The sequence below is a fragment of the Macrobrachium rosenbergii genome, chromosome 45 (assembly GCF_040412425.1).
Source record: "Macrobrachium rosenbergii isolate ZJJX-2024 chromosome 45, ASM4041242v1, whole genome shotgun sequence".
Lineage (NCBI taxonomy): Eukaryota > Metazoa > Arthropoda > Malacostraca > Decapoda > Palaemonidae > Macrobrachium > Macrobrachium rosenbergii.
In genome coordinates this window covers 19,089,025-19,115,399 of record NC_089785.1, presented here as the reverse complement: position 1 = coordinate 19,115,399, position 26,375 = coordinate 19,089,025, and the positions used below count along the sequence as shown (strand labels likewise).

Here is a 26,375-nt window from a genome sequence, read left to right as displayed (position 1 = left end):
ACTGACGAGAACAAGCACCGCCATTTGGCTAAACACTGGGACTATAACAGCTGAACATCATGTAAGACAATATCTTTATTATTTTTATGCCTTAAAATGATTTTATACATTATTTTATATATTTTGACATTTGTTTGTATGTGATTTTGCACTATTTTATTGATTTTTGTATTTTATTGCTAACTGACAAAGCTGCATAATTGATGTATGGTGATTAGGTACTACTGTAAATATAAGTGTACTTTTCTTTTCTTTCACTCAAATTATGATTTACTATAATTTAATATACTGTACTCCAATTGCAGTTTAAGCCACAAATGAGTTAATATCTAATAAATGCAAACAGTAAAATGTTGAAACCCAAAAATTCTAAGATACTAAGTAATGTATGCAGAGTTTCATTCAATCTTTAGTCTTCAATCGAAACATACCCAAGAAATCAAGCTTATGGATTAGTGCAAATCTTAATTTTTAAATGAACAATTTGTACAGGGAACTTACATTGTTTCTCTAACATGGTGAATGTGGTATTTTATGCACTGTTGCATGTATATTAACCTAATGTACAGTACTGCACCTGAAGAAATAAGACTGATATAAATTCCGATTCATTATTCATTGCAATCAAGAAATAACAACACATAAAGAAATGCGGGGTACAAAAACTCAAGTCTTAACTACTATAACCTCTACAACCATTGCAAGTAATCAAATTTCTCCCAAGAACAACACTCAGATTATTCATAATTGTCCTATCCTTTCCCCTGTACTGCTCGATGAATGAAGAGCACTAACACATATGGGCTGGTGTGCGCCTTGATATTATGCATCAAAACAAAACAATTCACATAATACCCTCACGGAATACTGTTTATACACTGTGCAAGCGATGCACTAATTAATGGTGGTGCTATAAACAGCAGTATTAAAAAAATGTTAAGAAATTAAAAAAAAACACTGAGATATATGACAGATTTAGTGGTATAGTCATGGGGTACGATGCTCAACAAGAAAAATTATGACTTCGTTTATACACTATTCTTGAGCAATGAGTCCAATCCTTGATTCACTTTGGGTAAAATTAAATCAGAATGGAGTGCTTCACTGTACCTGTGGTTTCATTAACTTTGGCTCCAAGCTTACTTTTTAGCAGCAATTAAACAGCACATCTAATGCTACCACAGAAAGTTCATAAGGCTGGTGGCACTGAAAGAAATAATGGAAATAATGTTATTTACTCCAGGTCAGGCTACCATTAAAATATTTTCCTGCAGTCTCGATGGCCTCAAGAAACTGCTACTCTCAAACATCATAAGCATATGGATATCATCGCGTTAGTACTGTTGTTAGACAGTTTTACCATACCAATGAGTTGACAGAGTTTTTTCTTACTAAATAATTTGGACCTAATTTAATGAACTGCAAAACTTGAAAAATTCAAGGATTGGATAGAATCATAAAGTTGAATTTTCCAAGAATCATTGGGCTGCTATGACTAGGAAATTCTGTGGTAATGCTTAACTCACAACTAGTACATGCAATACATGCAAGGTCTCAGCAAACCAAGAACACTACCCCAACTTCCAGGTACAATGGAATCTTTTTTACACCATCATGACGTGCCAGACTTTATATAGACAAAACTTTAGTCACCAAGTTATAAAATTTTAGAGACCAATATGAAATTTGAACTCTTCTTCCTCTCGCATGGCCACGAAAAATCCATCAGGCCACCATTTCCGACTGGTTTGTGAAAACTGGCACCCCCCGGATTGCCCAGCAGACTAATCATTCCCTTCTGCCCACTTCCCACAACTTTGAAATTCTCTACCTGATTCTATTTTTCCTCTATCCTATAACTTTCCCTTTTTCATTAAATTGGCAGGGCATCAGGTAACTTGGCCCCCCTCCCCCCTCTTTTACTGACACAAGTAATTCAAGGCTGCATCAAGTTACCTGTCCTTTTGCTCTCTCACGCCTTCCATCCTTCGCAAAAAGCTGAAAATATCTGGTGACTCTCTCCAGATTTTGAAGCAACTAAGTGTTATCATTAACAAAAACTATAACTCAGGAATATGGGGTTGGATGCAATGCTATATGGGGCATGCTTACGGAAAATAAATGGAGCAATCGGGTGAAATACTATTATACTATAACTCATATAAACTTTTCTGACAAATGTCAAGACTACAGACATCTAATTTATCCAAAAACAACAAGGATACTTGATCATTTTCACAATTCGTTCAAAGGGAAATCTGTGAATAGTAGGCATATATATAAACACTGCTTCTAGAGATAAATATAAAAAAGCATTTCATAAACTCCAAAGCAAACAACAATAATTTCTAATTCTCTTCTTTATACAAAAGAGCTTTGCTTTAACAAATGCTAAGAGTGGTTCCAGACATTCATCACTCGCAGTGGGCTGCTATCAGTTTAGTCTAAAACAGGCTACGGTAGGGTAAAGTGTTGCTTACAAACCGTGTACAATGAACTGCCGTGTTGGAAATATATTTTATCCAATAAAATGACATTCTTTTCAATTACAGTCATACTAATGAGAATTTGACATATCTGTATAATCATTATTTGGGAAGTCAAGTCTGTAAACAGCCTGTATATATGACGTAAAGCTACAATTATCACGGTAGAGCTTGTTAAAGCAACGCACTAATGTATTCTCTAATTTATATTTTTTAAATTAGACTACCAGAAACTGTACATATGACTGACAGGATCTAGTCCAAAAACTAGAGATTTCCAATCTACTTCATCATCATTCCTTTCCATATCTTTTGAACTGACTGCCAGACCAAGAACAATCAGAAATACTGTACTGAAACATATCAAATCAAATACTACATCAGTTTGGGAAACACAAAAGTGCTAAGCTACCTGAATTCTTAACCTTATTATGTATATTATCTTCATAATTATATATAAATTTCTATTTTCATACATATATATTTCATATATAACCACACTAAGTAATCAAGACTTACCAACGAGCACCATCAACGAAATGGGCCACGTCAATAAGAAAACCACGTCTGTGGGCTCAAGTGGATAGTTTTGTGATTCCTTTGGTATAAAACTATAAATGACATTCTTATGTACAACAATCTTGCATTCTTATGCAAGCATATAACCTTTGAAAAAGGGTCAACAACTATTTATCTTCTGTACACCTGGTGACAATGGTAATGACACTGTTCCTTGCAGTTTATAAACAGATTCACAATTCAAGTACGCAATCCTAAGAAATTAAACGAATGCCGTTTCATCAGTAAATCTGAAATCTGAACTGGTTTATGAACTACGAGGTGAAGAGTCACACCTGCTATCACAGAGTATACCTGTGAATAATCATGTACTTTACAGGTATAATTAGAAAATGCCCAACCCCGACTCAACACAGAAACTTCCTCTTGATAGCCAGTAATAATCACTATTACACTGTAATTCTTTAAATATTAAAATTATGTGTTTCAATGAGATTCTTCTAATAAACAAATGGCCAAAGTTACAAACATTTTGGTGTAATATCAATCTATCCACAAACACTTGTGGAGATTGAAAAAGAGTTGGGCCAATAAGTGCTTCAACCCTATCCAAACTTGATGAGAAGATATTCAACTAATTCATTAATTAATTAAAAGATTTGTATTTTCAATAACAGCATTAGAATAGATGTCTTTTACTGATTAGATGAAGAATACTGTTCAAAATCACATTCTGAGCAAAAACATTGTTACCCTTAATAATTTTGCCATACTAAAAAAAACATCTTCACGCTAATATAAAATCCCACCTTCAAGTAGCATAAGGGGATGCTGCACAAAGATTTGCTTGGGGGATAAATAGAGGGTTAATATAACCCAAAGGACAACAGCAGTGACTACTTAATATCAAGAGAATAATACATTTCGTTCCATTGTGTGTCAAACAAAAACATTTCTTAAATATAATGATAAAACTTTGGGAAAAAAAAAAATTCTGTACATATGTTCACGGCGAAGAGAAAGTAATCACGACCACTGAAGAGAATTATCGGGGGACTGTACACCTGACGAATTCTGCATGACAGTAAAAGACGAGTTAGACTGGACGGGAGGCATGGCACTGTACGTCATCCCGTTGGGACTCTGCGTGACCCTGGAGAACGTGGAACTGGGTGAGTTTTGAGAACTGGAGGATAGTGTCGACGTGCCTCGGGTTGGTTCAGGGCTCTCCCACTCCATCAGGGCATCGTTAAGGAGAGTCTGAAGGTCGACTGGTCCAGACGAGCCCTCCTGATCTGTACATTCACATTTTGCGAGAACATTCCTTAGCATCTGCAGCTTGTTGGTGCATATGACAACACAACAAGAATCATCCTCCCTCTTCAAAACTAAGTCTAAGCTTGAGCCATGACTCTGCCTTCCATCACCAGAACTGCAATGAGTGTGACCAATCTGCTGCTCTTCTGCCCCCGTTTCGGGATGATGGCAATGATAAGCTGTCTTGGTCTGGGGCTGTTGCCTCAGGTCTGCATGCTGATGCTGAATGGGCTCTGAAAACTGATGGGAATGCGGGTGATCTGTTTTATGTTGGTAGTGTTTCCCATCAGATCCCAGACTCTGAAAAACTGACCCAGAACCCTGAAGAGCTTTTTTAGCTTCGCAGGAATGATGATGAGCACTATCCTTGTCAGATACAGAGTGGTTGTACTTCAAGTGAGAGTCTGAGGAGCTCAAATGAGGCTGGTGCGTTTGAAAGTCTAAACTTGACAACTCCTGTCCTTCTTGGTGGAGGGAAGATGCAGATGACTGATCTGTGAGTGAAGGATACTTTGGGGATGTACTACTCGAGGACAATGAAACATTATGGCACGAGTGGTGAACACTTTTCTGAGAGTTTGAAGAGCAGCAATGAGAGGCCTGAGATGAGTGATTTGCTGTTGCCGATGAGTTTGGAGAGCAGCTACTATGAAATGAAGATGGTGACTGGGGATCTGAACAACATCCCTTAGTCTTTAAGCTAGACGGGCAAGCTAAAGAAGCTACAATGTCTTGGGTGGACTCACACCACGACCTTGCTTCAGACTTCCCTTGCCTGCAACATGTGGATGTTGGTGAACTACCTGATGATGCGCTGAATTCTGACGTCTGAGAAGAAGAGCCCATACAGCATGGTTTCATCTTGTTAAATTGCCCACAATATTCCTGTTGAGATCCTTGTTGTTTACTTTTCACATTACAGCAAGAACATGGTGACGGCATGCTCTTTTCAGCATGGATATCATTTTTCATTGCTAACTGATTTTCAGAGGGAACTTGCTGAGGATGCTGTTGTATCATTGGACCAATTGGAGTTAAGGAAGAGGGTCCAGCAACAACTGGCGAAGCCTGGGGGGTAAATCCCCTCGACATGTTGCTACCACCTGACTGTGGATGGGTAGATAGGTTAGGCAGACTTCCCATATCATCTGTTAGCAAAGCTTCAATCATATTAGGTGAAGAGAAGGGAAAATCTGAGGATATATCAAATGCCTGATCGATGGAAGTGCTGTCACTGCCCAAACTCACAGGCTGACTCATTCCGTTCTCACCACATTTACCATTACCAAAGATGGAATGAGTGAGTGGGTAGCTTATCAGATCTGCCATGGGTGGCGATGCTAAATTACTCATGTCATCCAAATTGGATAATGCAGTAAAAGAAGATGATGAGCTCTGTTGCCCAGAGGGGCCAGGAAGTAGAGTTTCTAAATTGTGCTGAGACGATCTTTGGGATGATGTTACTGTGTGGGAAGATGCAGATGAGTCCATGCCAACAGTCTCCTGCAAAAACTCATCCACAGAAATCTGCTGATCTTGGTGGTTCAATGGCTGAGAGCACTCTAAGCTCCCTACTTCACACTTCTTTTGAAATGGGTTATTAGAAAGACTGGTATCTGGAACTTGCCCTGAGAATGAAGGCACACTGAGTGAGTCTGTGCCTGGTCTTGGGTAAACTTCACTTGGGACTTCGGATACTTGTGGCGGTTTTGTTACTGTCCCTGAAAAGTTATCAGAAGTATGCCTCTTTGGAGTTGCAGCACCTGACAGCTGGCGAGCTGAAGATGCTTCATCATCTATAGCATTGCAAGAGCATTCATTACCTCTTGAAGGGTCACAGTTGCAAGGATTACACTTGCAGATATCAGCATGCGCTGTGATCTTCTCCAGCAGACCTCGCTTGTCATTTTCAGTGCTCTGGAAAAAGATTGAAAAACATATCGATAAAATCAATAGGATACAAGTATCAACTTTTTACCTAAGAATATGTGATAAGACGAAAATTGGTTAAAAGTAACACAACACCCAACGGAAAAAATAAAAATTACTCAGAAAATTTATGGGTTGTAAAACTGGAAACAAATGAAAACACCTGATTAGATGACGCAGACCATCACAAACAATGATTGTTCACCAAACGAGGGTAAAAAAAAATTAGTGTACCAGCAAATAAGATAGGGAGGAGTGTAGAACACTTCCAAGTGACAGCCAACTCATATTCTTAAAATTTTTTTATTATAACAGTATAGTAACATTGGATCTACTGCCTTTAATCAGACGTGATGCCATCCATGAACATGACAAGCTTGTAATTTAATACTTAATGGATCTAAATATTTTTCACGCACAAAATCTCATTATTTACCATCATTAAATTAATACTTACTGATGAAAGTGCAGTGAGGCTCTGCGAATCTCTAAGTAAATGCCCGACAGTCATGTCATCCGTGGCCTTGACGATGGGAACCTAGAGAATAAAAGTTACTCATTAGTAAGTATTTTATAAGGCAATGTGAATGGTACCTTCTAGGGGTCTAACATGTTGGAACAATCTAACCTTGCAAATAGAATAAACTAACATCTATAATCTCTCTTCAGAGGTGGGTCTTTTATTTCTGAGCTAAACCATTTCCTTTTCCTTCTCAATTGTCTTCCTTTTTATGTCAAAGCATGGGCAAACTAGGAGGTCTATGTTGTGCGTGTTCTACTAACTTTTGCTGAAGGTTAAAAAAAAAAAAAAAAAGTACAAAATAAAGTTTCCTTTTCAAAGGCTTCATAATACCAAAGAGTAGGTTTCCAGCTGGTTAATGTGTTGTAAACTTGGATGATGTGAAAGAGTAATAAGAAGTTTTTCTGGTTAGGCATGAAATGAAGTCTACTTAAAAGTTGAACTCAGATAACTGTACCTTCATATTTGGGTCACATCTAATAGCCTCTAGGTCCAGGAAATCTTGGAGAGTGAGACTTGAATGATTTTCAGTAGCTCTACCTTCGACTGGGATGATGGCAAACGCTGAAATTAAAGTTTAAATTCATGCATGTTTTAAAGAACATGAGATGTGCTGATAACGAAAATCTACAATCTAAGTAAAATATTAAATACTGCAGTATACCTTTAGTTAAAGAAGCAGCAAGTGAATTACAGGGCTTAACATATGGCAAAACACAAGTAAGCAAATAGGATTGAATTTGAGCAAAATTGTCAGTATATAATTGTAAAGCACTGGATTTAACAGCTTTGTACTATTTACTAACACTCATTGCCAAGTCCCTGCATCTAAAATATTTCATAAAACAAACAAGGCTTCAAATGCTATTACAAGAGCTAAATAGTATTACAGTACTGTAACATTGTCATTTTTATTTAGAGCAATAAATTTCCATGTTAATCTACATAGATATAGTATCACCCTACTCTTCCAGAGTTTCTGTCCAAGTTTTGAAATTACCCTCTATAGTAAAACAGTTAACATCACATTACAGTATATATTAGCATCAAATATAGTTAATACAATGAATAAAGTACATACAGTGGATACAATGTAGTCGAGTAGAGTATGTTTTGAAATTTCATTTTAACACAGATTAATGCTCGAAGAAAGACAAAAAATCAAAGTAAATTATATAGATGCAACCACTAGAACAGCTTACACTTCGTCAAAGGCAGTCCTTCCCCAGTGGCCTACCTTTCTGTTTAATTGCTGGAGTAGCAGGTCGATGCTGATGACCACCACAACATCCACTTTTCTTAGGGGCGTCACCAACAGACCCTGCAGTCACAGGTTGGCCATTTGCATCATCTTCTGCAGTCGTTTCTCTCTCTTGAGTTATTGTTTTCTGAACAGAGAAAAGATGATGTAAAACTTACAAGAAACAAGGCAAAATTATCTAAATTTGTTCTGTTAATCCCACTAGGGTGGGTGCAGATTGCTGTCTGTTTTGCATGGCACACTGTAAATGGTTCTAAAGGTGCTCTGTAGTTTCCCCTCTGCCTCAGCTGCAGTACTCCTGCCTATGGCTTTTTCATTTGTTCCCTCCGGTCTATTCCAACCCACCTGTCTAACTTCTTTATCTTTACGATTCCAGTTTTCAGTGACGTGAAATTATGCTCTCTCAAAATACACATCTCTTAAATCGCAGTGATGGCCTTTGCCTATGCGATGCCTAACTTAAGTTTTCTTTTCTCTTTGTGTTAGTGTTCATATCTGACAATGTAATAATAAGCCTGTTGGCAGCATTATTGTTATTTGTGAGGTATGGCATAAAAAATAATATAAAATTATAGTAAAAACAAGTCATACTTCATAGGTACTTGATCTGTCACAATCATACAATGCAAGAGAACATTTACAAGCAGCCCACGGGTTATGTGGGAATCGGCTTACGCTGTTCCGAGGTTACGACGCTCTTCAAATATATTTATCAAAATTTATTTCTAGGTTACACCGCATGTTCTGGGTTTACGTCGCCAGTCTGACAGAAGACTGGAACTTTAATATGGCTCCAAAATGGCATATTGGTCAAAATTTGGAGGTTTTTCGATGAAAAGCTCAATCAAAATATAGGTTGTCATTTTCAAGACACCCAAAGGATTTACAGTAAGGTTTTCTTATGATTTTCGACAATGTCTCAGGTTACGCTGTTTTTCGTGGTGTTGGAACGGACCCCCCAACGTAACTCGGGGACTGCCTGTACATTTATAGAAACATTTGTATGACTAATCTAAGAGATCTACCTCTCCTGCTCTCCCCAACATATATTATTAATATCATCATTTCAAGTCTATCAAAAGCATATACTACAAAATTTTTATTTACAATATACTGTATGATCTATGGAAAATCATCATAGCAACATCAAAGAGCATCAATTACTTGACCCTATGTGATCGTACAAACGAACTTACATATTCTTGCGAATGTCTGGCTGTCTGACTTAGCATACGAAGTCTTTCTTTTGATAATGAAATTTTAGTTCTATAAAAGTATTTTACAGCAATACGTACTGCTACTTAAACAGTATGCAACACAAAACCTTGAGTCATTATTACAACATGAAAATCATGTTAGGCAACCAAATTTCTCCACTACCTATTATACTGATGACAATTTCAAATATGCTTGAGAATATTTTGCAATACTAGTATACTAAAATATAAATGAAATTAATAAAAGATACGTACAAAATATCTATTAGGCATTAGCTTTCAGAAAAATGTTACATTGTCATTAAAAATCTGACACAAACATCCGCCATAGAGCTACCTGTCGTCCATCCTCCAGCACCTGAAGAGGGGCCTTGTGCTCGTCTGCTTGCAAAACCTCCTTCCGTGGCTTCTTCTGCACTTTCAGCTGGAGTTTCTTGGGCTTACCTTCAAGGCTCTGATTGTGGACCCTCATATGATTCTTGCGGGAATAATTAGTCGTAAAAGAACGCTGACAGTCTTGCTCATCACACGTGTAAGGCTTCTCCCCTGGAGACAACAAAAGCTGTCTTAATTTTAAAAGACCTTTGGTGGATGACTGGATCACATTTTGCAGACACAAACTGTTCACTGTATGCCAAAGAGGCATCTACATACTGGGAGATTATGTACTTTACTTAGTTCTCCTATTTAAGAATCTCCAAAGCCAAGAATCAAAAGGCATTTATGCTGACAAAAGACAAACATACTAATATACAAGGAATAATATGATGACACAGAGAAATAACTTTTCAATATTAAAGTCCTTTTTAAATGTCTAATGCATTTAGGTTTGGTCTCTCACACACTGACCTGCACAGGTCCCACTGCTACACAAGCATCAACTCTATCATAATAGTTACAATTTTATCATTACTAACATACATATCACAAACATAAAATGAACTATTATTCCAAAAAATTTACCAAAGCAACAAACCTCAGTCACTCAAATGCCTTTACGGACTTTTCAAATGTTTCAAATTGGAACTATTTTTTATATGTATTAGCTCCTGAAAAAATAGTTTTTAATTTTGTTTTGAGCAAGTTTGCTCGTTCATAGTGGTAACCTGATCAAGTAAAGAATAGAAGAGAATACATATAGAATTTAAGCCAAAGGCCATGTGCTGGGACCTATGAGGTCATTCAGCGCTGAAAAGGAAATTGAGAATATAAGGTTTGCAAGGTGTAACAAGAGGAAAACCTAGCAGTTGCACTTCGAAACAATTGTTATGAGAGGGTGGAAAGTCACATGGAAGGTAGATAATATGAATGGAGGTACTGCAAAGGAATGAAAGGAGGTGCAGCTAAGGACTGAAGGGACACTGCAAAGAACCTTACGAAATGCCTACAGTGAACTGCATGAGGTGCACTGACAGCACTGCCCCTCTACAGATATATATATATATATATATTATAAAAAGAGAAAAAACATGAAGAAACAAACCTTCACTTTACCAACACAGTTATTACTAAATATAATATGAAAAAGACTTGTTTGATAAACAAGGTCTTGGTAAAAAAATTAACAGAAAATTTACACTCCATTTATTTGTGTGGTTACTGATTCATCTTTATCACATTTCTGTGTATTAATGTTACAGTATTATCATTATTATTATTATTATTATTATTATTATTATTATTAAGCAGACTGTTGAGACAAAAGGCTCATCTAAGGCTCATCCGTGGAGTCAAATGCAGAGGGATATTCTAACTCCACAGACATTACTCTGTGCAATGAAGCTGAAGGACCGATTCTGATTAGTCTGCATCCCAGACTAATTGTGAATTATGGATTTTGCTTTGAAATTTTGTTTCCCATAAAAAAACCAAATGTGGTGCGGCAAAGGACTCAGTTCATGACTGGCAGCCGCGTTTAAAGACAGAGGTCTTCAACTGTCCTCCTGTCCCGTGCAGCGTAGCACGTGCCTCTCGCCATAATAATAATAATAATAATAATAATAATAATAATAATAATAATAATAATAATAATAATAAAGGCTGATTAAAACAAGTTTGCTCTTCCATACAAAGTTCTCCACTGAAAAAACATTTGTCACAAACATACCTGTGTGTACCCTCTTGTGGGTTCGGAGGTGATGACTTACGGTGAATGATTTTCCACACCCATCCTCTTCACACCTAACCAAAAGAAAATATCTTCAAATACAACAACAATAAAACAGTAAAAATTGTAATACAGTAAAATATATCCCTTCTTAATCCCTTTAGATTCTGATGACATCAAATGAATCGGCCAAAATTTTTTAACTGTCTCATTTTTTGCTTTTTTCTTTTGTTTTCTATTTTGCAATATACTGCAATAAAGTCGAAGCATTTAGGTTCAAAATGTCACCAATACCAGCTTTATGTCAAGAAAAATAAAATTTATAGTGCTAAAAATAGTATCATTGCCACTGCCATGTCTATAATCAATCAATATGATTTGCCACAAATCTTTACACACCTCCAGAATCTCAAAGGATTAATTACTCCAGATCACAACGCTTGGCAACAAAGGTGCTAAAAACATTTCAGTAGCCTGCTTATATGATTTAATACCAAGCTCATTTACTAGAAAAATTATGCTCCTGATAAAATATAACTACGAAAGTGTTCTACAAATAAAAGCATAAAAATACATTCATATCTCAGCAGCATACAATAACGTTAGATTACAGTAAAAGACAGGATTATATCTAAGCCACAAACAATAGCCACTGAATGAAATGAGCTTAGCATTGCTCATGAGCATTTGATTTTTATAGGAGATAAAAGATTTAATCTGACTCAAGAGCCAAAGGTCCTTCTGCACTTCAAGTTTAAAATTATATTTAGTAAAAACTTCTTTCAGTTTTCTTCTGAAGATGGAAAGAGAAACCCACAAGATTCCTGTGTATAACTTGTTTACTTGTAAATATTTACATGTTACTTGAATCTTGAGTACTTTCAGGATATCAGACTGACAGGATGGGATTAACTCTCAAGAGAATGGAAACCACGACAGCCATCAATTAAATGACAGCACAGGGAGAAGAAGTTCCAGAAGATTGCTGGGCCTTGAACTAGCCTGACCACCTTCACATCTCTTGAAAAAGGGTCACAGTTAGAACCTGAGAGTACTCGAGATTCAAGTAATATGTAAATATTTACAAGTAATTATACACAGGAATCTTGTGGGTTTCTCTTTCCATTATATTAATTATCCAATCAACAGGAGGTACGGAAAATATCAAAAAGTATTCTAGTCCATCACTTTTCATAGCTCCATAACAGTAATAAAACTGAAGTCTTAATTGTGAAAAATAAAAATAATCAGACACACTAAAACTATATCATCTGATAAGTATCAAAATACTCAACAAAAAAATAAAATTTACCTAACAGAAAATAAAATATATAATACAATGGAAACTCAAGGTTCCAGAGCTCACTTGAAAGGCTTTTCCCCAGTGTGAGTCCGCACGTGCTTCCGCAGGTCAGAAAGGGTGGTGAATATTCTGACACAACCATCTTGGTTGCAGTTGAACGTGTCTCCGTTGTGGAGTCGCTGATGAGCACGCAGCCTGAAAAATTCATGAGGCATTTACAGTGTGATAACAAGAAAGATGTTGCTGATAAAATGATGTCAATAAGAGTGCGTCATCATTACCCTGACGGAAAGGTTTCAATAAAACAAGCGTATTGGTTATAAAGCTTAAAATGAAGTACTGACTCGTCAAAAACCAAACTGGACTATGACAAGGGTTGAGTAATTAATATTGGTACAAAGAACTCATAAAAAATACTGGACCAACAGCAATGAAGTTTCAAAGTGAAATGGCACCCAGTGCTTGGCAACATTTAAACAGTCAGGGGACGTAAATATGATGACTCCCCAATAAAATGCCCAGACAAAATAAAAACAATAATAAAAGAAGCTTCGTAAAAGTAATGGGGACATTGCAGAAAGTCAGGTATGGAAGAGGAAGAACAATAACTGTCGGTCTTGACACATACAAAAATTTGTGCAAGGACACCAATCAGTCAAATTTCAAGACTTGCATTAATCTCACCTGCAGGATTTGTTCTTAATGATTGCTTATGAAATTTAGGTTGTCAAGCCAAGCACTGGGCACTTTCAGTCATTCAGGCCTCAAGATACTGAAAAGATGGAGTTAAGATACTGAAAAGATGGAGTTGGAGTGGTTGGACAGCAAGCTATAGAGATCCAAAAAGTAAAGAAGTACAAAGATACAAAAAACACCAATTGCAGTTCTTTAGATGATTCAGTGACAGCCAAAGCGCGCAAAGATCACGTAACTCCAATCTACGAAAGTGTAGGTTCGTTTTCACGTTGGAACAAGTGAGATCTAAAGAGGGTAGGAGAACACAGAGAAAATGAAAAATGGAAAAGTATCAGATTCATCTGAAATGACGAGCAAAATGCTATCAGCAGCCAGATAACCAGTCATTGATAAGTTAACCAGAACACACGGAAACATGATAAAAGTAGAGGTGGTAACTCATGAGTGAGAAAACAGTAATATAATGACATAAAAAGGAAAAGGTGAAGCACTACACTTGAAAAAGTACTGAGGAATAAGACTGCAAGAGCATGTAATGAGAGTAATGTACTGGTAATGGGCTACAGGGAAGACAGCAAAACAATATCAACTCTAACAATTGCCAGTTTAACAGATGTGGTCTTTACAAGATATTGGCAAAAAGAGAGGTACCATGTGAAAGGGAAGAGACCAAAACATGCAATTGTGGATCTTGAGAAGGCACCTGATAAAATATCAAGACAGGAAATCAGATGGAAAATTAACTAGGCAGGTTCTAGAAAGACCCAATGGCACTGTACCATAATATAACATCTTGAGTGAAGGCATTGGCAGGTATATCAAAAGAATCCGATTTGAACGATGGTGTCAGTCACACATCAATATCATTCTATTATCATAGTAACGGAAGACACTACAAGAGAGTGGTAAAATAGTAAACAAATCAAAGAGGCTATTGAGAGCTTCTATAAGCAATGAACCAGTGTTAGTAGCAGAATCAGAGGAAAAGGTTTAAAGAACCTTTAAATGGTGGTAGCATACAATAGACAATAGAGAACTGAAGAACAAGGTAGTGCGCCCAAGCTTATGGTAACCAGAAATAAAACAAAGGAAAACATCCAGTAGGAAAAGTGATGGATGATGTGAGATACTTGTATTTTTCTGTTAACTTCCAAGGAATACTGGATTGTGAAACTAATACTGAGAGGGTTATAAGAATATTTGTATCATAAATTTGAATAAATAGAAAAGGATTAAGTAAATTGATGATGCATCTTTTAGGCCTGTACTTCTCTAAGCAGCAGAGACATGGGCTCAGAAAACGTTAATTTTGAAGAGGTGTGACAACAAAGGCCTGAGATTCAGGACTGGGGTACAACCAAAAGATGTTACATGAGAAGGAGTTGCTGGAAGGTGTGGTGTACAGAGGTAGGAAAGCAGACCGAGATCTCTAAGATTGCTTTGGGCATGCAATGAGATAGGGATAGGAGCAGATGGTCTAAATAGTTGTAGCTTTTTAAGTAGCAGGGAAATAACCAGTGGGGAGGCCTAGACAAATTTGGAGAAAAGGCATTGACAAAGTACTGGATAATATGTTTACTCAGGCAGAAAGTGAATACGACAGAAGAACTACAGAGAAGGCTTAATGTGTTCCATCTTGTAAAAGCTTAACCTTCAAATACAAACATTACTGATAAAGAAGAAGAAAGAAATTTAACCAAATCCAGAAATTTAAATACATGTTCTCAAAACTTCACAGTCTTGAGAATCCCCACTAAAGTGAAATGACAGGTTCGCACCATGTTTATAAAGATAAAAGGAAGGGTGAAAGAATAATCCTTTTACTTTTCCTCCATTCTCCTTCCTCTCTTCCTTTCTAGCTATCTAATTTTCATTTTGCTTTGCTCCAATATTCACCTCTCACTTAGGCAAAAACCTATCATTTCAACACATATAACAATAATGATAATCACTTCTTACCTATATAGGGTGGTGAAGGATTTTTGACAGCCATCGCTGGCACAAGTGTACGGTCTATGCTGGGCATGGACTCTGAGATGGATCTTCAGAGAGTATGATGTCAAGAAAGCCTTCCCACACCCTGTTGTCTCACAACGGAATTTGTACTCTCCTGTAAACATTTAAAACTCATGTGAAATGAGACTGCTGTAATCAGAAGCCTAACGATCCCTAAACATAAAAAACTGCGACTGGGTCCCAAAACATAAAAATTCTACATGGTGAGCATTCTGGCTTAAATTTTCTGTTCAGGAACTAACCACAGAGCATCTACATGCTTGAGGAACTGACACCCTTATGTCAAGTCAAGCTGCTCAAAGAAAATAACAATATAGTTGATGAGTATAAAGCATGTCAGTTTGATCCAAGCACTTGAAAATTCTTGGCTGTAATTGAGCTGGACACTGGAGCAGCGAACTGTAATGGGAATTCTGAAATGGGCAGCGCAACACTACTGCAAATATATTGAAGTACTATGTAATTCAATCAAAAAGAATGATCAACATAATTAGTGACCATAGCAAAATAAGTGAAATTTTCCTGATACCTCTGTGAGTCTTCAAGTGGGTGCGCAAGTTGCCGGGAGTGCTGTAGGTACGTTCACAGCCTTGGTAGGTGCAGTGGAATCTCCGAGTCGTGATGGCTTTTGTCTCGGGGTCTGTCGCTTGTATGGTGAGAGTGGCATGACTAGGCTCATCTGGCATCTGCATCCCAGACTCCCCTGGATGTATGTGCATCACAATTTCATTCTCTCGAATGGTGTGCTGAATGTAGCTGAAAGGAGAGAAAATGATGGTTGTCAAACACTGTTTATATTTTATGCACACAGCCAGGTTTTACGTTTATGAATTAACATCTTTACGATATGAATCTTTCATGTACTCACTGATTTCTTTTATTTAATTAGCTAAGTAGAAACCTGCAATGATGGGTGTCATCAACATATATTTTTTCTAAACAATGGACAACACCAGCAATCCGGAAAACTTGGGTATGGCAAGATGCTCTCCTAAACTGGTCTGGGTTAGATACAAAGGAATTTGTACTACAGCATTTTGCAGTGCATGAATGATGCAAGCCAAGATGGGATATTACTCAGTGCATTAGTTCAAGATTATACAAGTAATGGAGAGTAAGAGGGATCTATTTACGACTGTGTACAATTCTTCTCTTTTATGTCTTGTAATAGTTCCTTATCTCAAGTAACACTGTGCTCTGACACTCAATTACCGTAACTTTCAATAAATCTGTGTGGTTACAGTAAAGATCTTGTTCATCATTTGTGATTATTGTATAGAATGCAGACAATTTTTGTGGCCAACTCATGCATTGTTCAATAGGCCTGTTCTGTACCCTCTACAATGTTTCTTCTACGTTTTTTCCAGCATAATTCACGTATTTTTTATTTTATCTCTAAACTGTTAACATGGTGATGCAAGCGAGTACAAATCAAGTCTGGAGGTAGCAAAAGCATACCTAAGGTAGGCCTTAAAACCCTCCCTAGTAATGGAAATTTTGGATACTCTCCATCAACATACAACACAAAAACTTGAAGAGTCAAATATTCTAATTATTATTTCTTCTTGTTTCAACATCACATTCTACCTTTCATTTGCAGAGTTAACCCTGGTTATTTTTAAATACCATATATACAGTCAACCCCTGGGGATGCTTACCACAACTGCCCACCAATAACTAAAATCTGCAAATACTTGACACCCCTCCAGAAATGCTTATGACTACCTATTTTGACAGCTCAAACACCAAAATACCCTCTAAAAATGCTTATACCTGAGTATTTTGGTAGTTTTATCACAAAAAATGCATTGTCACAAAAATATGAAAATACAGTAGAGTAATTAGTGAATGTTCCACGAATACAGTAACATGTATACACTTCCCCCAGAAACATCCACGAATAGGTGAAGCAGCGAAGAGGAGGGGGTCCAAACTGTATATTTTGACAACCTCACTGGTGTATTATAGACACAGACAAGTTGAGTAAGTTGTAATTCAAGGGAAGACATGGGCACTCTGAAAAACCTCAATGTTTCTGTTAATTTACCATCACTAAAATCTGTACTTACTGTATTTTTCTTGTCGGGGAAAATTATTTGCTTCCATAGAAGATATTTTTAACCAAATTTAAGTGTTTCCAAAATTGAAACAAATTCTTTTTTCACTACCTTTCAAATGACAAAATGTACAAAGACCTTCTAGCGGTTTGAAGTCACTCAGATGATATCATACACTTAAATAAGAAGCATTAAGAAATAAACTACATTCTGAAATGCACACTGATCAACTTGTGATGCCCCGAGTGGGAAGTAGGGGGGAAACACAAAGTGATCCACAATGTCACTTCTGTCTCTGTTGCTATTCTTAACTTTAATATGGATGGGAGTTACAGTCTATAGAGTAACTTTAATATGGATGGGAGTTACAGTAACTTTAATATGGATGGGAGTTACAGTCAATAGAGTAACTTTAATATGGATGGGAGTTACATATAACTTTAATATGGATGGGAGTTACAGTCTACAGAGTAACTTTAATATGGATGGGAGTTACAGTCTACAGAGAACTTTTATATGGATGGGAGTTACAGTCTACAGAGTAACTTTAATATGGATGGAGTTACAGTCTACAGAGTAACATATGGATCTACAGAGTAACTTTAATATGGATGGGAGTTACAGTCTATAGAGTAACTTTAATATGGATGGGAGGTTAGAGTTAATATGGATGGGAGTTACAGTCTTTAATATGGATGGGAGTTACAGTCTATAGAGTAACTTTAATATGGATGGGAGTTACAGTCTACAGAGTAACCTTAATATGGATGGGAGTAACTACAGAGTAACTTTAATATGGATGGGAGTTACAGTCTATAGAGTAACTTTAATATGGATGGGAGTTACAGTCTACAGAGTAACTTTAATATGGATGGGAGTTACAGTCTACAGAGTAACTTTAATATGGATGGGAGTTACAGTCTACAGAGTAACTTTAATATGGATGGGAGTTACAGTCTCTTTAATATGGATGGGAGTTACAGTCTACAGAGTAACTTTAATATGGATGGGAGTTACAGTCTACAGAGTAACTTTAATATGGATGGGAGTTACAGTCTACAGAGTAACTTTAATATGGATGGGAGTTACAGTCTACAGAGTAACTTTAATATGGATGGGAGTTACAGTCTACAGAGTAACTTTAATATGGATGGGAGTTACAGTCTACAGAGTAACTTTAATATGGATGGGAGTTACAGTCTACAGAGTAACTTTAATATGGATGGGAGTTACAGTCTACAGAGTAACTTTAATATGGATGGGAGTTACAGTCTACAGAGTAAGTCCTCCACAAAACTGTGGGTACAGCATTACTAAAAGGCTCCAAGCTGCCTTTCCATCTGTTCCTTTCTGTTTCTCCCTCCTAGCAGCCCAACTTCTTGGCCTTTGTTTACCTCCCATTTTCACTTTAAATTTTCAATGTAGGGGTGACCCAAAGGGTCAATCCAACAGTAGCCTGGAAGTGAGACTCACAGGTCTGCTTCAACTATAAAATTTTGGCATAATGCACAAAAAATTCAAATTACTTTTCAAAATTTAAAATAAATTTTGTACCAACATTTGGAAGAAACCACAATATTAAAACACTCTACCAGTGAGGTTAAAATAAATGATATGTTACAAAACTTAAAAAGTAGTAACATGAACTAAGGAACTACCGTAAATGTCTATGCAACTACAGTACTTCAAATTGCAACACTAAGCCTGCGTGCATGAAAGGTCTCTTATGTTCACAATAAACCTTATTATGACAATGAAGCCTTTCTGTAATTTCTATACAAGGTTTGCAATCCTGCAAAATCTTTGAGTCATTATTCAGCATTCAAGACTTTCCTGTATTGTGTTTATAAACATAAGTTCACATTAATGAAACAAAATATATTGTACAATAATTGTTCACACAATCACCCCTTCGTGTACTGTCCTCATGTCTTAAGAGAGGGCACGAGATATCCGCGAGAGTACACATTTTGTAAAAACAGTAAAACTGAAGTGAAAAAGTTACCAGTTTAACCAATCAAAGAGAGTGCTTGCTTATCACAAGTAGTACTTCACACAGCCAGTAACAGCAATGGATACTTAGAATAAAGAACTGAACATTTACCTAGCAACTACGATGAGCAACCACTGTAAATCATCATACAGTACAAAGACTGTGTGATAGCACTATAAGTTAAAAAACATACTCATTACCAACTTTAAACTGGGTTCAGATATCAAAAGTAGGCTACGCAGATTGTGTCTTTGCTTTTTAACTCTTCATGGATAGCCCATATCTCCCCAGTGACACTGGTGTGGCCAGTGTCAGTACACAAAATATTGCTCACTTTGCTTTCTGCCAAGCGAAAATCCAGCACTACTGCCTCCGATCACAGTACAACTGTGAAGGCCAAAGACAGACTGAAGGGACAATCCAAGACGAGCCTCTATAATATCAGCCAATGACACAGTCAGATCATATCATTAATCAAAGATAGTGAAATCTTATCTGTCTAATTCAATACAATGAGTCTACTACAGCATCCTCGTCAGAATCACTTCCGTGAAACAGAAATCCCACTCTCATTAGAGGCTGTGCAACATCCAAATTTCATCACTGTTCACTACCAGAATGGAAATCTAAAGCAAACGCACAAGTCTGGCCCCATATGAAGTAAAACTTAATCAGCTTTCTCTAATTCCCCGCACAAAACAAGGTCAATTGCCAAAGTAAACATGTCAGAAGACACACAGCTATGAGATAACTATCATTTTATAACACTATACCACTCCTCTCATATCTCAATGGCATTGGTTCTCAACTGATGGACCATGGCTCACTGGTTGGTCATCGTCCATGTCTAGCCCACCTGTAATGCAGATCAGGTCCACAGAGACTTTCCTACCTAATACAGTTCATCACAAATGAGCTGGTTTCACAAACAAAGTTTTAAAGAAAACTACTGTTTCGTAAAATCTTTCAATTGCACTTACTACATAAGGGTTTGTTTGAAAATACTGTTGTTTGACACTGGAGAACTTCATAAATACTGTACATCCCCTTCTGAACATTCCATACTCTTCTGGTACCTATCTGACCTCCCTACCGAATTCTTAAGTTGAAAACAGCATAAGCAGCATCTTTTCCTGACTGCTTTCTCTCAACCCATTTTATGATCTCATCTCCAGTAATATGCTAGTTTTTAATGCTTCCATTCAAATAAAAACTCGATTTTCTCACTCTCAAGTTTACATATAGTTTTAGACTCCCATCATTCACTGATTTGCTCAAACATTCAGTAAGAGAGTGGCTACCTTTCATGAAGTATCAACTGTGAAAATGGAAAAGTTTTATGTTTATAATCTCTAGGTATTTTCCTTCGAGTACCCAATATGCTCAGCAAATAGTCTCCCATGGATGTGAAGAGCCTTGGTCTCATAATCCCAAAAGAACTGAAAAGTACTGTAATGAGAACCTTATAGCAACTACTATATTTGAAAATGGGATGGTAATGCGTATATATAAGCCTTCTATAAACAACTTTCCATTTTTCAAACATTTTCATGAGGTTTTCTCAGGTTTTTGGCATTTATATACATGAACAATATATTTCTTGGTGGCACTTTCCTCATGTTTTGAGCATATTTCATCACAGCTGTTAGCACTATTAACTTATTTTTCTTTTACCCATAAAAATGGTCTCTCTATTTAAATAATCCTCCAGCATTGTTTGATGTAGGTTTCCAACTGCTTGTCATGTTTTATAAATTTCTAACCATTACTGCTGGTGCTAAACACTTGTTTCTTTACTGCCACTGGGAAACCAGGGTTTCTACCATGGGGTACACCAAAAACAAGTAAACTGCACAAACAGGAATGGTCTAAAATACATAAAACACCAGGTAAGCAGTAAAAAATTCTGGTTATGTCTAAGGTGCGAATCACAAAACGCATAATAATGAGCAAAGACATCACATGGCAAATTGCAAGAGTGCCTCCTAACCTAACCTAACTCAGGACACTGGGTCTACCTTAAAATTGGGGCTTCACTACCCTGGATCTCAACCTTACAAAAGAGAGTGCAGTAAGGCATACATTACAGGGATGCATCCTAAACTTGCCTTCCCTATCTTAAGAGTAATCTGTGGCACAAGGGCCTATGTGCTGGGGGGGGGGTTTACCTTCCCTGGATGTCTCCATCCTAACCTGATCTAGAGCACCATATTATCATTATTATTCAGAAGAGGAACCCTATTCATATGGAACAAGCCCACCAAAGGGGCCACTGACTTGAAATGCAAGCTTCCAAAGAACATGGTGTTCATTCGAAAGAAATAACAGAAGATAATGGGAAACACAGAAAGATGAGAGAAGTTATTAGAAAAAGATAAATTAACAATAAATAAATAAAAAAAAATTTAAGTTAAACATTAAAATATAAGTTGAACTGTAATGTATTGCATCTTTGCTTGAATTTCTGACAGTTCCCCAGGCTGTACCATGACATTCACCCTAACCTAACATTGCAGCCAAGGACATAACTAGCAAGGAGGAATCCCTTTGCAATGTACACTGAATGTTCCTTACAGTTGGCAAGTGCTGCTAGAAAGGGTGAGTCTAAGGAAGGGTTCTTTACAGAAATATCGTTTATTAATGGAATTTTTGATGGAACAATATAGAGAAGGATGTATATGATGCAGTACAGGTAAGATAACTTGGAAATGTACAAAAATAATGTGAGAAATTTACTGTCTTTTATGTTTTTTGTTAATTTTCAAAGGGCTGGTATTGACGTGGTGTCTAGGGCAGCTTTCCAGAATAAAAACATACACAAAAACCAGTAAATTTTTCACATTGTTTCAGTAAATTTTTCAATTTTGCTCACCTGTGCTGCATCATATACACGTTTTTCTATACTGTTCCATACAAATAATTAATTAATAAACATCTTCCTGCAGACCTCTTCCCTAGAATTACCTTAGAAGACATACATTTATTCCTCAGTCTCTCTCCCCGTAATTCAAGTTAAAGGAGGCATTTATGAGTTGTGAAGGGACTACAGTATTTCCTGGACTTTTTACATAAATTTAATAAAATAAGTGACCTCTTCACAAGCAAATTTTACACACAGGGTACGGCATTTATTATCAAACTGATATGATGTGTAGAAACTGGTAGGAGTCATTACTACAAGACAGAATAACGGAAAAAAAATGACATATGCATTTAAGCAGGCCTACAGTGTGTGTGCTACAAGCAGTTAGGCCCAACGCTTCCCAAAAAATATCTACGACGTAACTCGACCCTTTCAAAGCAACAATGCATTTAGAAGACGATGAAATTCTCTGTATTTTTATTGGTAAATACCAAACATTCGTCTGTCCCTCGTGGGCCTACTCCCTAATAAATGCCTAAATGTCCATAATTTTAGGTCTATTGCTGTTTATCAAAGGCCATAGGCTTTTTGTGAGGAATTCTAGCCTAGTATCAGGAGCTTGTAGCCATGACCTCTCATGACTCTAAAATGACCTAAGCAATTACGAGAAACGTCTGCTAAGCCTACGCCTACATCTAAACTAACCTGACCTTGTGGGAGGATTCGCATGCCATTAGTTATAAGTAACTCCTACGATTATTCAGTTAACTTTACGCTCATGAAATTGAAGCAGATCGATGTTTACGCATTTTTTAGGCATATACATAGGCCTACGCTGAAGGCTTGTGGGCCAAGCGAGGCCTTTTGGGAAAATGATGGCCAGGTAACCTTACCCGGCATTTTCATCCTGAGTGAGAGGGACTTTGTGGTCACTAGCCGTCGGAGGAGGAGGAGGAGGTGGAAGAGGAGGCGGCGGGGACGACGACGGGGCATCACGCCCCACGACGAAGCCCAGTTTCCCTTCGTCGGATGCCCCATACTGTGGGCGGTGCCAAGAGAAGTTCCTGTTCGGTGTTGACGTCCTGCCCGTCGTCACACTCAGGCTGTACATGGGCACCAGGGGCTTGTACATGCGGCTGCCCTCCTCTTGGTCACTCGCCTCGTACTTGATGACGACCCTGTCGTGCCCTTTGGTCGGTGGCTCCATGTTTTGTTTATCCTTTTGGCACGAAAGATAAGCAACTCATCATATCTCGTCATCGGGCACCTTTACGTAGAGTATTTCAAGGAGGTGCGGGTAGTAGGCTTCGTCTAAAGGGGGAGCTGTGCTGTCACTGCCTTGCGATGTTTTCGTCTCTAACTCAATCTCCGACGAAGATGTTTAACTTATATTCATTTTTTTTATTTTTTAAATAATTCAGGCGTTATGTAACTTGATGTTACACATAATACACGACGTGAGTTTCCAGGCAGATTAAAATATGATCAATTATACTCGATATCTCGATACAGAATTATCATGATGAAGCTACTAATGACCAGAGAGAGTATTTGTAACCTTAAATTATATATTAAGCTTATATAAGTGTTTAAATATATTACCAATAAAGTTATTTTGTAAATTAATTTATTTTACATATTAAGAAAACAAGCCAGTCATTTAATTATATGCCTTCTTTCATCATGGCCGCTCCTCGTTCCTCCTCGTGATTTTAACGGTGATAAACTCCATATCGCAAAGACCAAAATATCCTTTGGGAAAAGGCCACTGGCTGCAATAAGAAGTTCAGATAAAGACGACGTAAAAGAACTCTCGATAATGAGCGCTAATTTTAGCCGTGTCTTTCCATTCCTTTACGTTTTCCTGCTTCACGAACTTCCCGTTGAATAATTAAAGGAGACAAATAGGTAAGAGCGTATATCCAGCGACTATTTTTTTATTATTATTTTTTTTTCATTTTCTCCGCTTCCTGATTTGTTTGGTAAAGGTGGTGTTAGGCCTTTAATCATTTTTTTTATTTCGCCGCATATTTCCTCCATGATTATTCGCCCAACATTTAAAGAGCGAAATATATGTAAGTGTTTCTATTCCTCTTCATTTGCGAATATTGACATGTCTTGTTATCATTCATACAGGAATAATTTTCCTCCAGAGCTGCTAGACGACATAGTGATTGTTTTGTTTTCTCATTTTTTGGCAGTCTTGTTTTTCTTCAAGTAATTGTTTTTGTTTTCTTTCACGTAATTGTTTTATTTTTCCTTCAAGTAATTGGTTTTTGTTTTGCCTTCAGGTAATTGTTTTTTTTTCCTTCAAGTAAAAGTTTTTATTTATTTATCGTTTTTAAGCGGTTGCAATTCATTTGTTTTTCCTTTGCCCTGTAGTGATGAGAGAGAGAGAGAGAGAGAGAGAGAGAGAGAGAGAGAGAGAGAGAGAGAGAGAGAGAGAGAGAGAGAATTCAGTGCATGGTACCTGGGTCTACATGTTGCGATTTTTAAATGTTTGCAGGTAAGGCAAAAATATAAACAAGGCATCTGCCTTATAAAACTAATTATACATTTTCTCTTGCGTAGAACAAGAAATTGCTGTAAGCTTTGTTTCGTACTAAGTCATTTTTCATAGGTTTGAGTGGCCATTCATTGATTTATTTTGATTTTGATCATTATAAATAGAGAATACAATGTTATGTCATCAATCTGTAACGTATAAATTACTATCTCGTCTTGTTGTGTGTGTGTGTGTGTGTGTGTGTGTGTGTGTGTGTGTGTGTGTGTATAGTTTACTTGACTTATTCTTCCGTGTCAAAACTGTACCTTGAATAGGTCTAGTTTTTTTCATGTCTAAAAATGTTTGCATCTTTTTAGTTCTTAGGCCAACTTATTGAATATTTATATCCGTAGAGGTCATTTACATAATTCGTATTTGCACATACTTCGATTTTTTTTTACTTGTCGCGAAGTATGTCAACCACAATTTTTTATTAAATTGCTAGTAAGCTTAACAAGGCTAGGCCACTTTATCCTTTTGGGGGTTTATTCATAACTGACTTAGCTGTTTTATTTAATCAAACCCAGTAAATACTTCAGTAAATAATTTAGTAAACCAAAATTATTATTATTATTATTATTATTATTATTATTATTATTATTATTATTATTATTATTATTATGGAAGCTGTATGTCCTGAATTGTTTTAATATTTAAAACAATTCACACGCACAGAGTAAACAGGACTGAAAAAAATGAAAAATAGTCATCATACAATTACGGGATGGAAGATTAGTCTAAGAAAAAGTTATTCTGAGTGTATATAGGTGTTTTGGGTTAACTGATTGCTTTAGGTTTCTCTGGCATCGTGAGATCATAAAATGGATTGGCGACGTAAAGAGAATGAAAGGGATGAATGATAAATGGTGTATAAATCAGAGTCGTACTAGCAAGAAGACTGGGAGGTCTGAAAAGTCTTATAGGCTGACGGATGGCAGAAATGTTGAAAGGGAAAAGTCTTTTGCCTGTGAAACTTTCTGTGAATGTGGTATGGCTAGGTTCCAAATTTCCTCGACATTGGTCTATCAGTTTTTAGTAGTAATTCTAAAATTACCATTAAAAGTTGGAATAGTTCCGCTCTTCCGTATACTTATTCTGTCGCCGAGATTACCGTTTCAAATACGTCACAAGTGGCCCCTCGGCAACCTGACCGTACCTGACAGAGCATAATGTGACACAGAACGGAGGTTTTAAAGTACGTGATGTATACCCCTTCGCCCCAACAAGGTAAATGCATCGCAATTTACAACAGCGGTCACTTGTTCTCATGAAAATTTATTATCATGACCTCAGGAGTGACAATAGCTCTCACCGATGGGTACGCAGTAATGGACAGAAATGAAAGAAGAAGAGAAAGTAGCTAGACTGCGCACATAGTACTTTTAATACCTTTTATTTATCTTATCTAACCATAAAAGAAAAAAATTATTCACCTTCTTAGATTTGGTTACATTGCTCTGCGAAAGTGGGGATTGAGTGGCTTAGACCTAGACCTATAATAGTTAGCTGATGTGACGGGCTTAGTACTACGTACGATTATGTATGT

The 26,375-nt window shown here is 37.0% G+C and overlaps 1 protein-coding gene across 4 annotated transcripts in view; it reads right to left on the bottom strand.

Annotated features, from left to right (window-relative positions):
• Positions 1–163: 163 nt before the first annotated feature.
• LOC136829744 (uncharacterized) overlaps positions 164–26,375 on the bottom strand; it is a 29,393-nt gene continuing 3,181 nt past the window's right edge. For 2 of the 4 annotated variants that reach the window (XM_067088567.1, XM_067088568.1), the window contains exons 2-10: positions 15,901–16,127; positions 15,315–15,465; positions 12,723–12,854; positions 11,357–11,430; positions 9,587–9,795; positions 8,009–8,159; positions 7,229–7,335; positions 6,709–6,789; positions 2,144–6,239 (exon numbers count right to left, since the gene is read on the bottom strand). In XM_067088567.1, the coding sequence (XP_066944668.1) occupies positions 4,032–6,239; positions 6,709–6,789; positions 7,229–7,335; positions 8,009–8,159; positions 9,587–9,795; positions 11,357–11,430; positions 12,723–12,854; positions 15,315–15,465; positions 15,901–16,127 (3,340 nt within the window). In that variant the 3' untranslated portion in view covers positions 2,144–4,031. Of the gene's footprint in view, positions 6,240–6,708; positions 6,790–7,228; positions 7,336–8,008; positions 8,160–9,586; positions 9,796–11,356; positions 11,431–12,722; positions 12,855–15,314; positions 15,466–15,900; positions 16,128–19,755; positions 19,831–23,177; positions 23,620–26,375 lie in introns of those variants that run through there. The other 2 variants (XM_067088566.1, XM_067088569.1) reach the window with 2 other exon arrangements.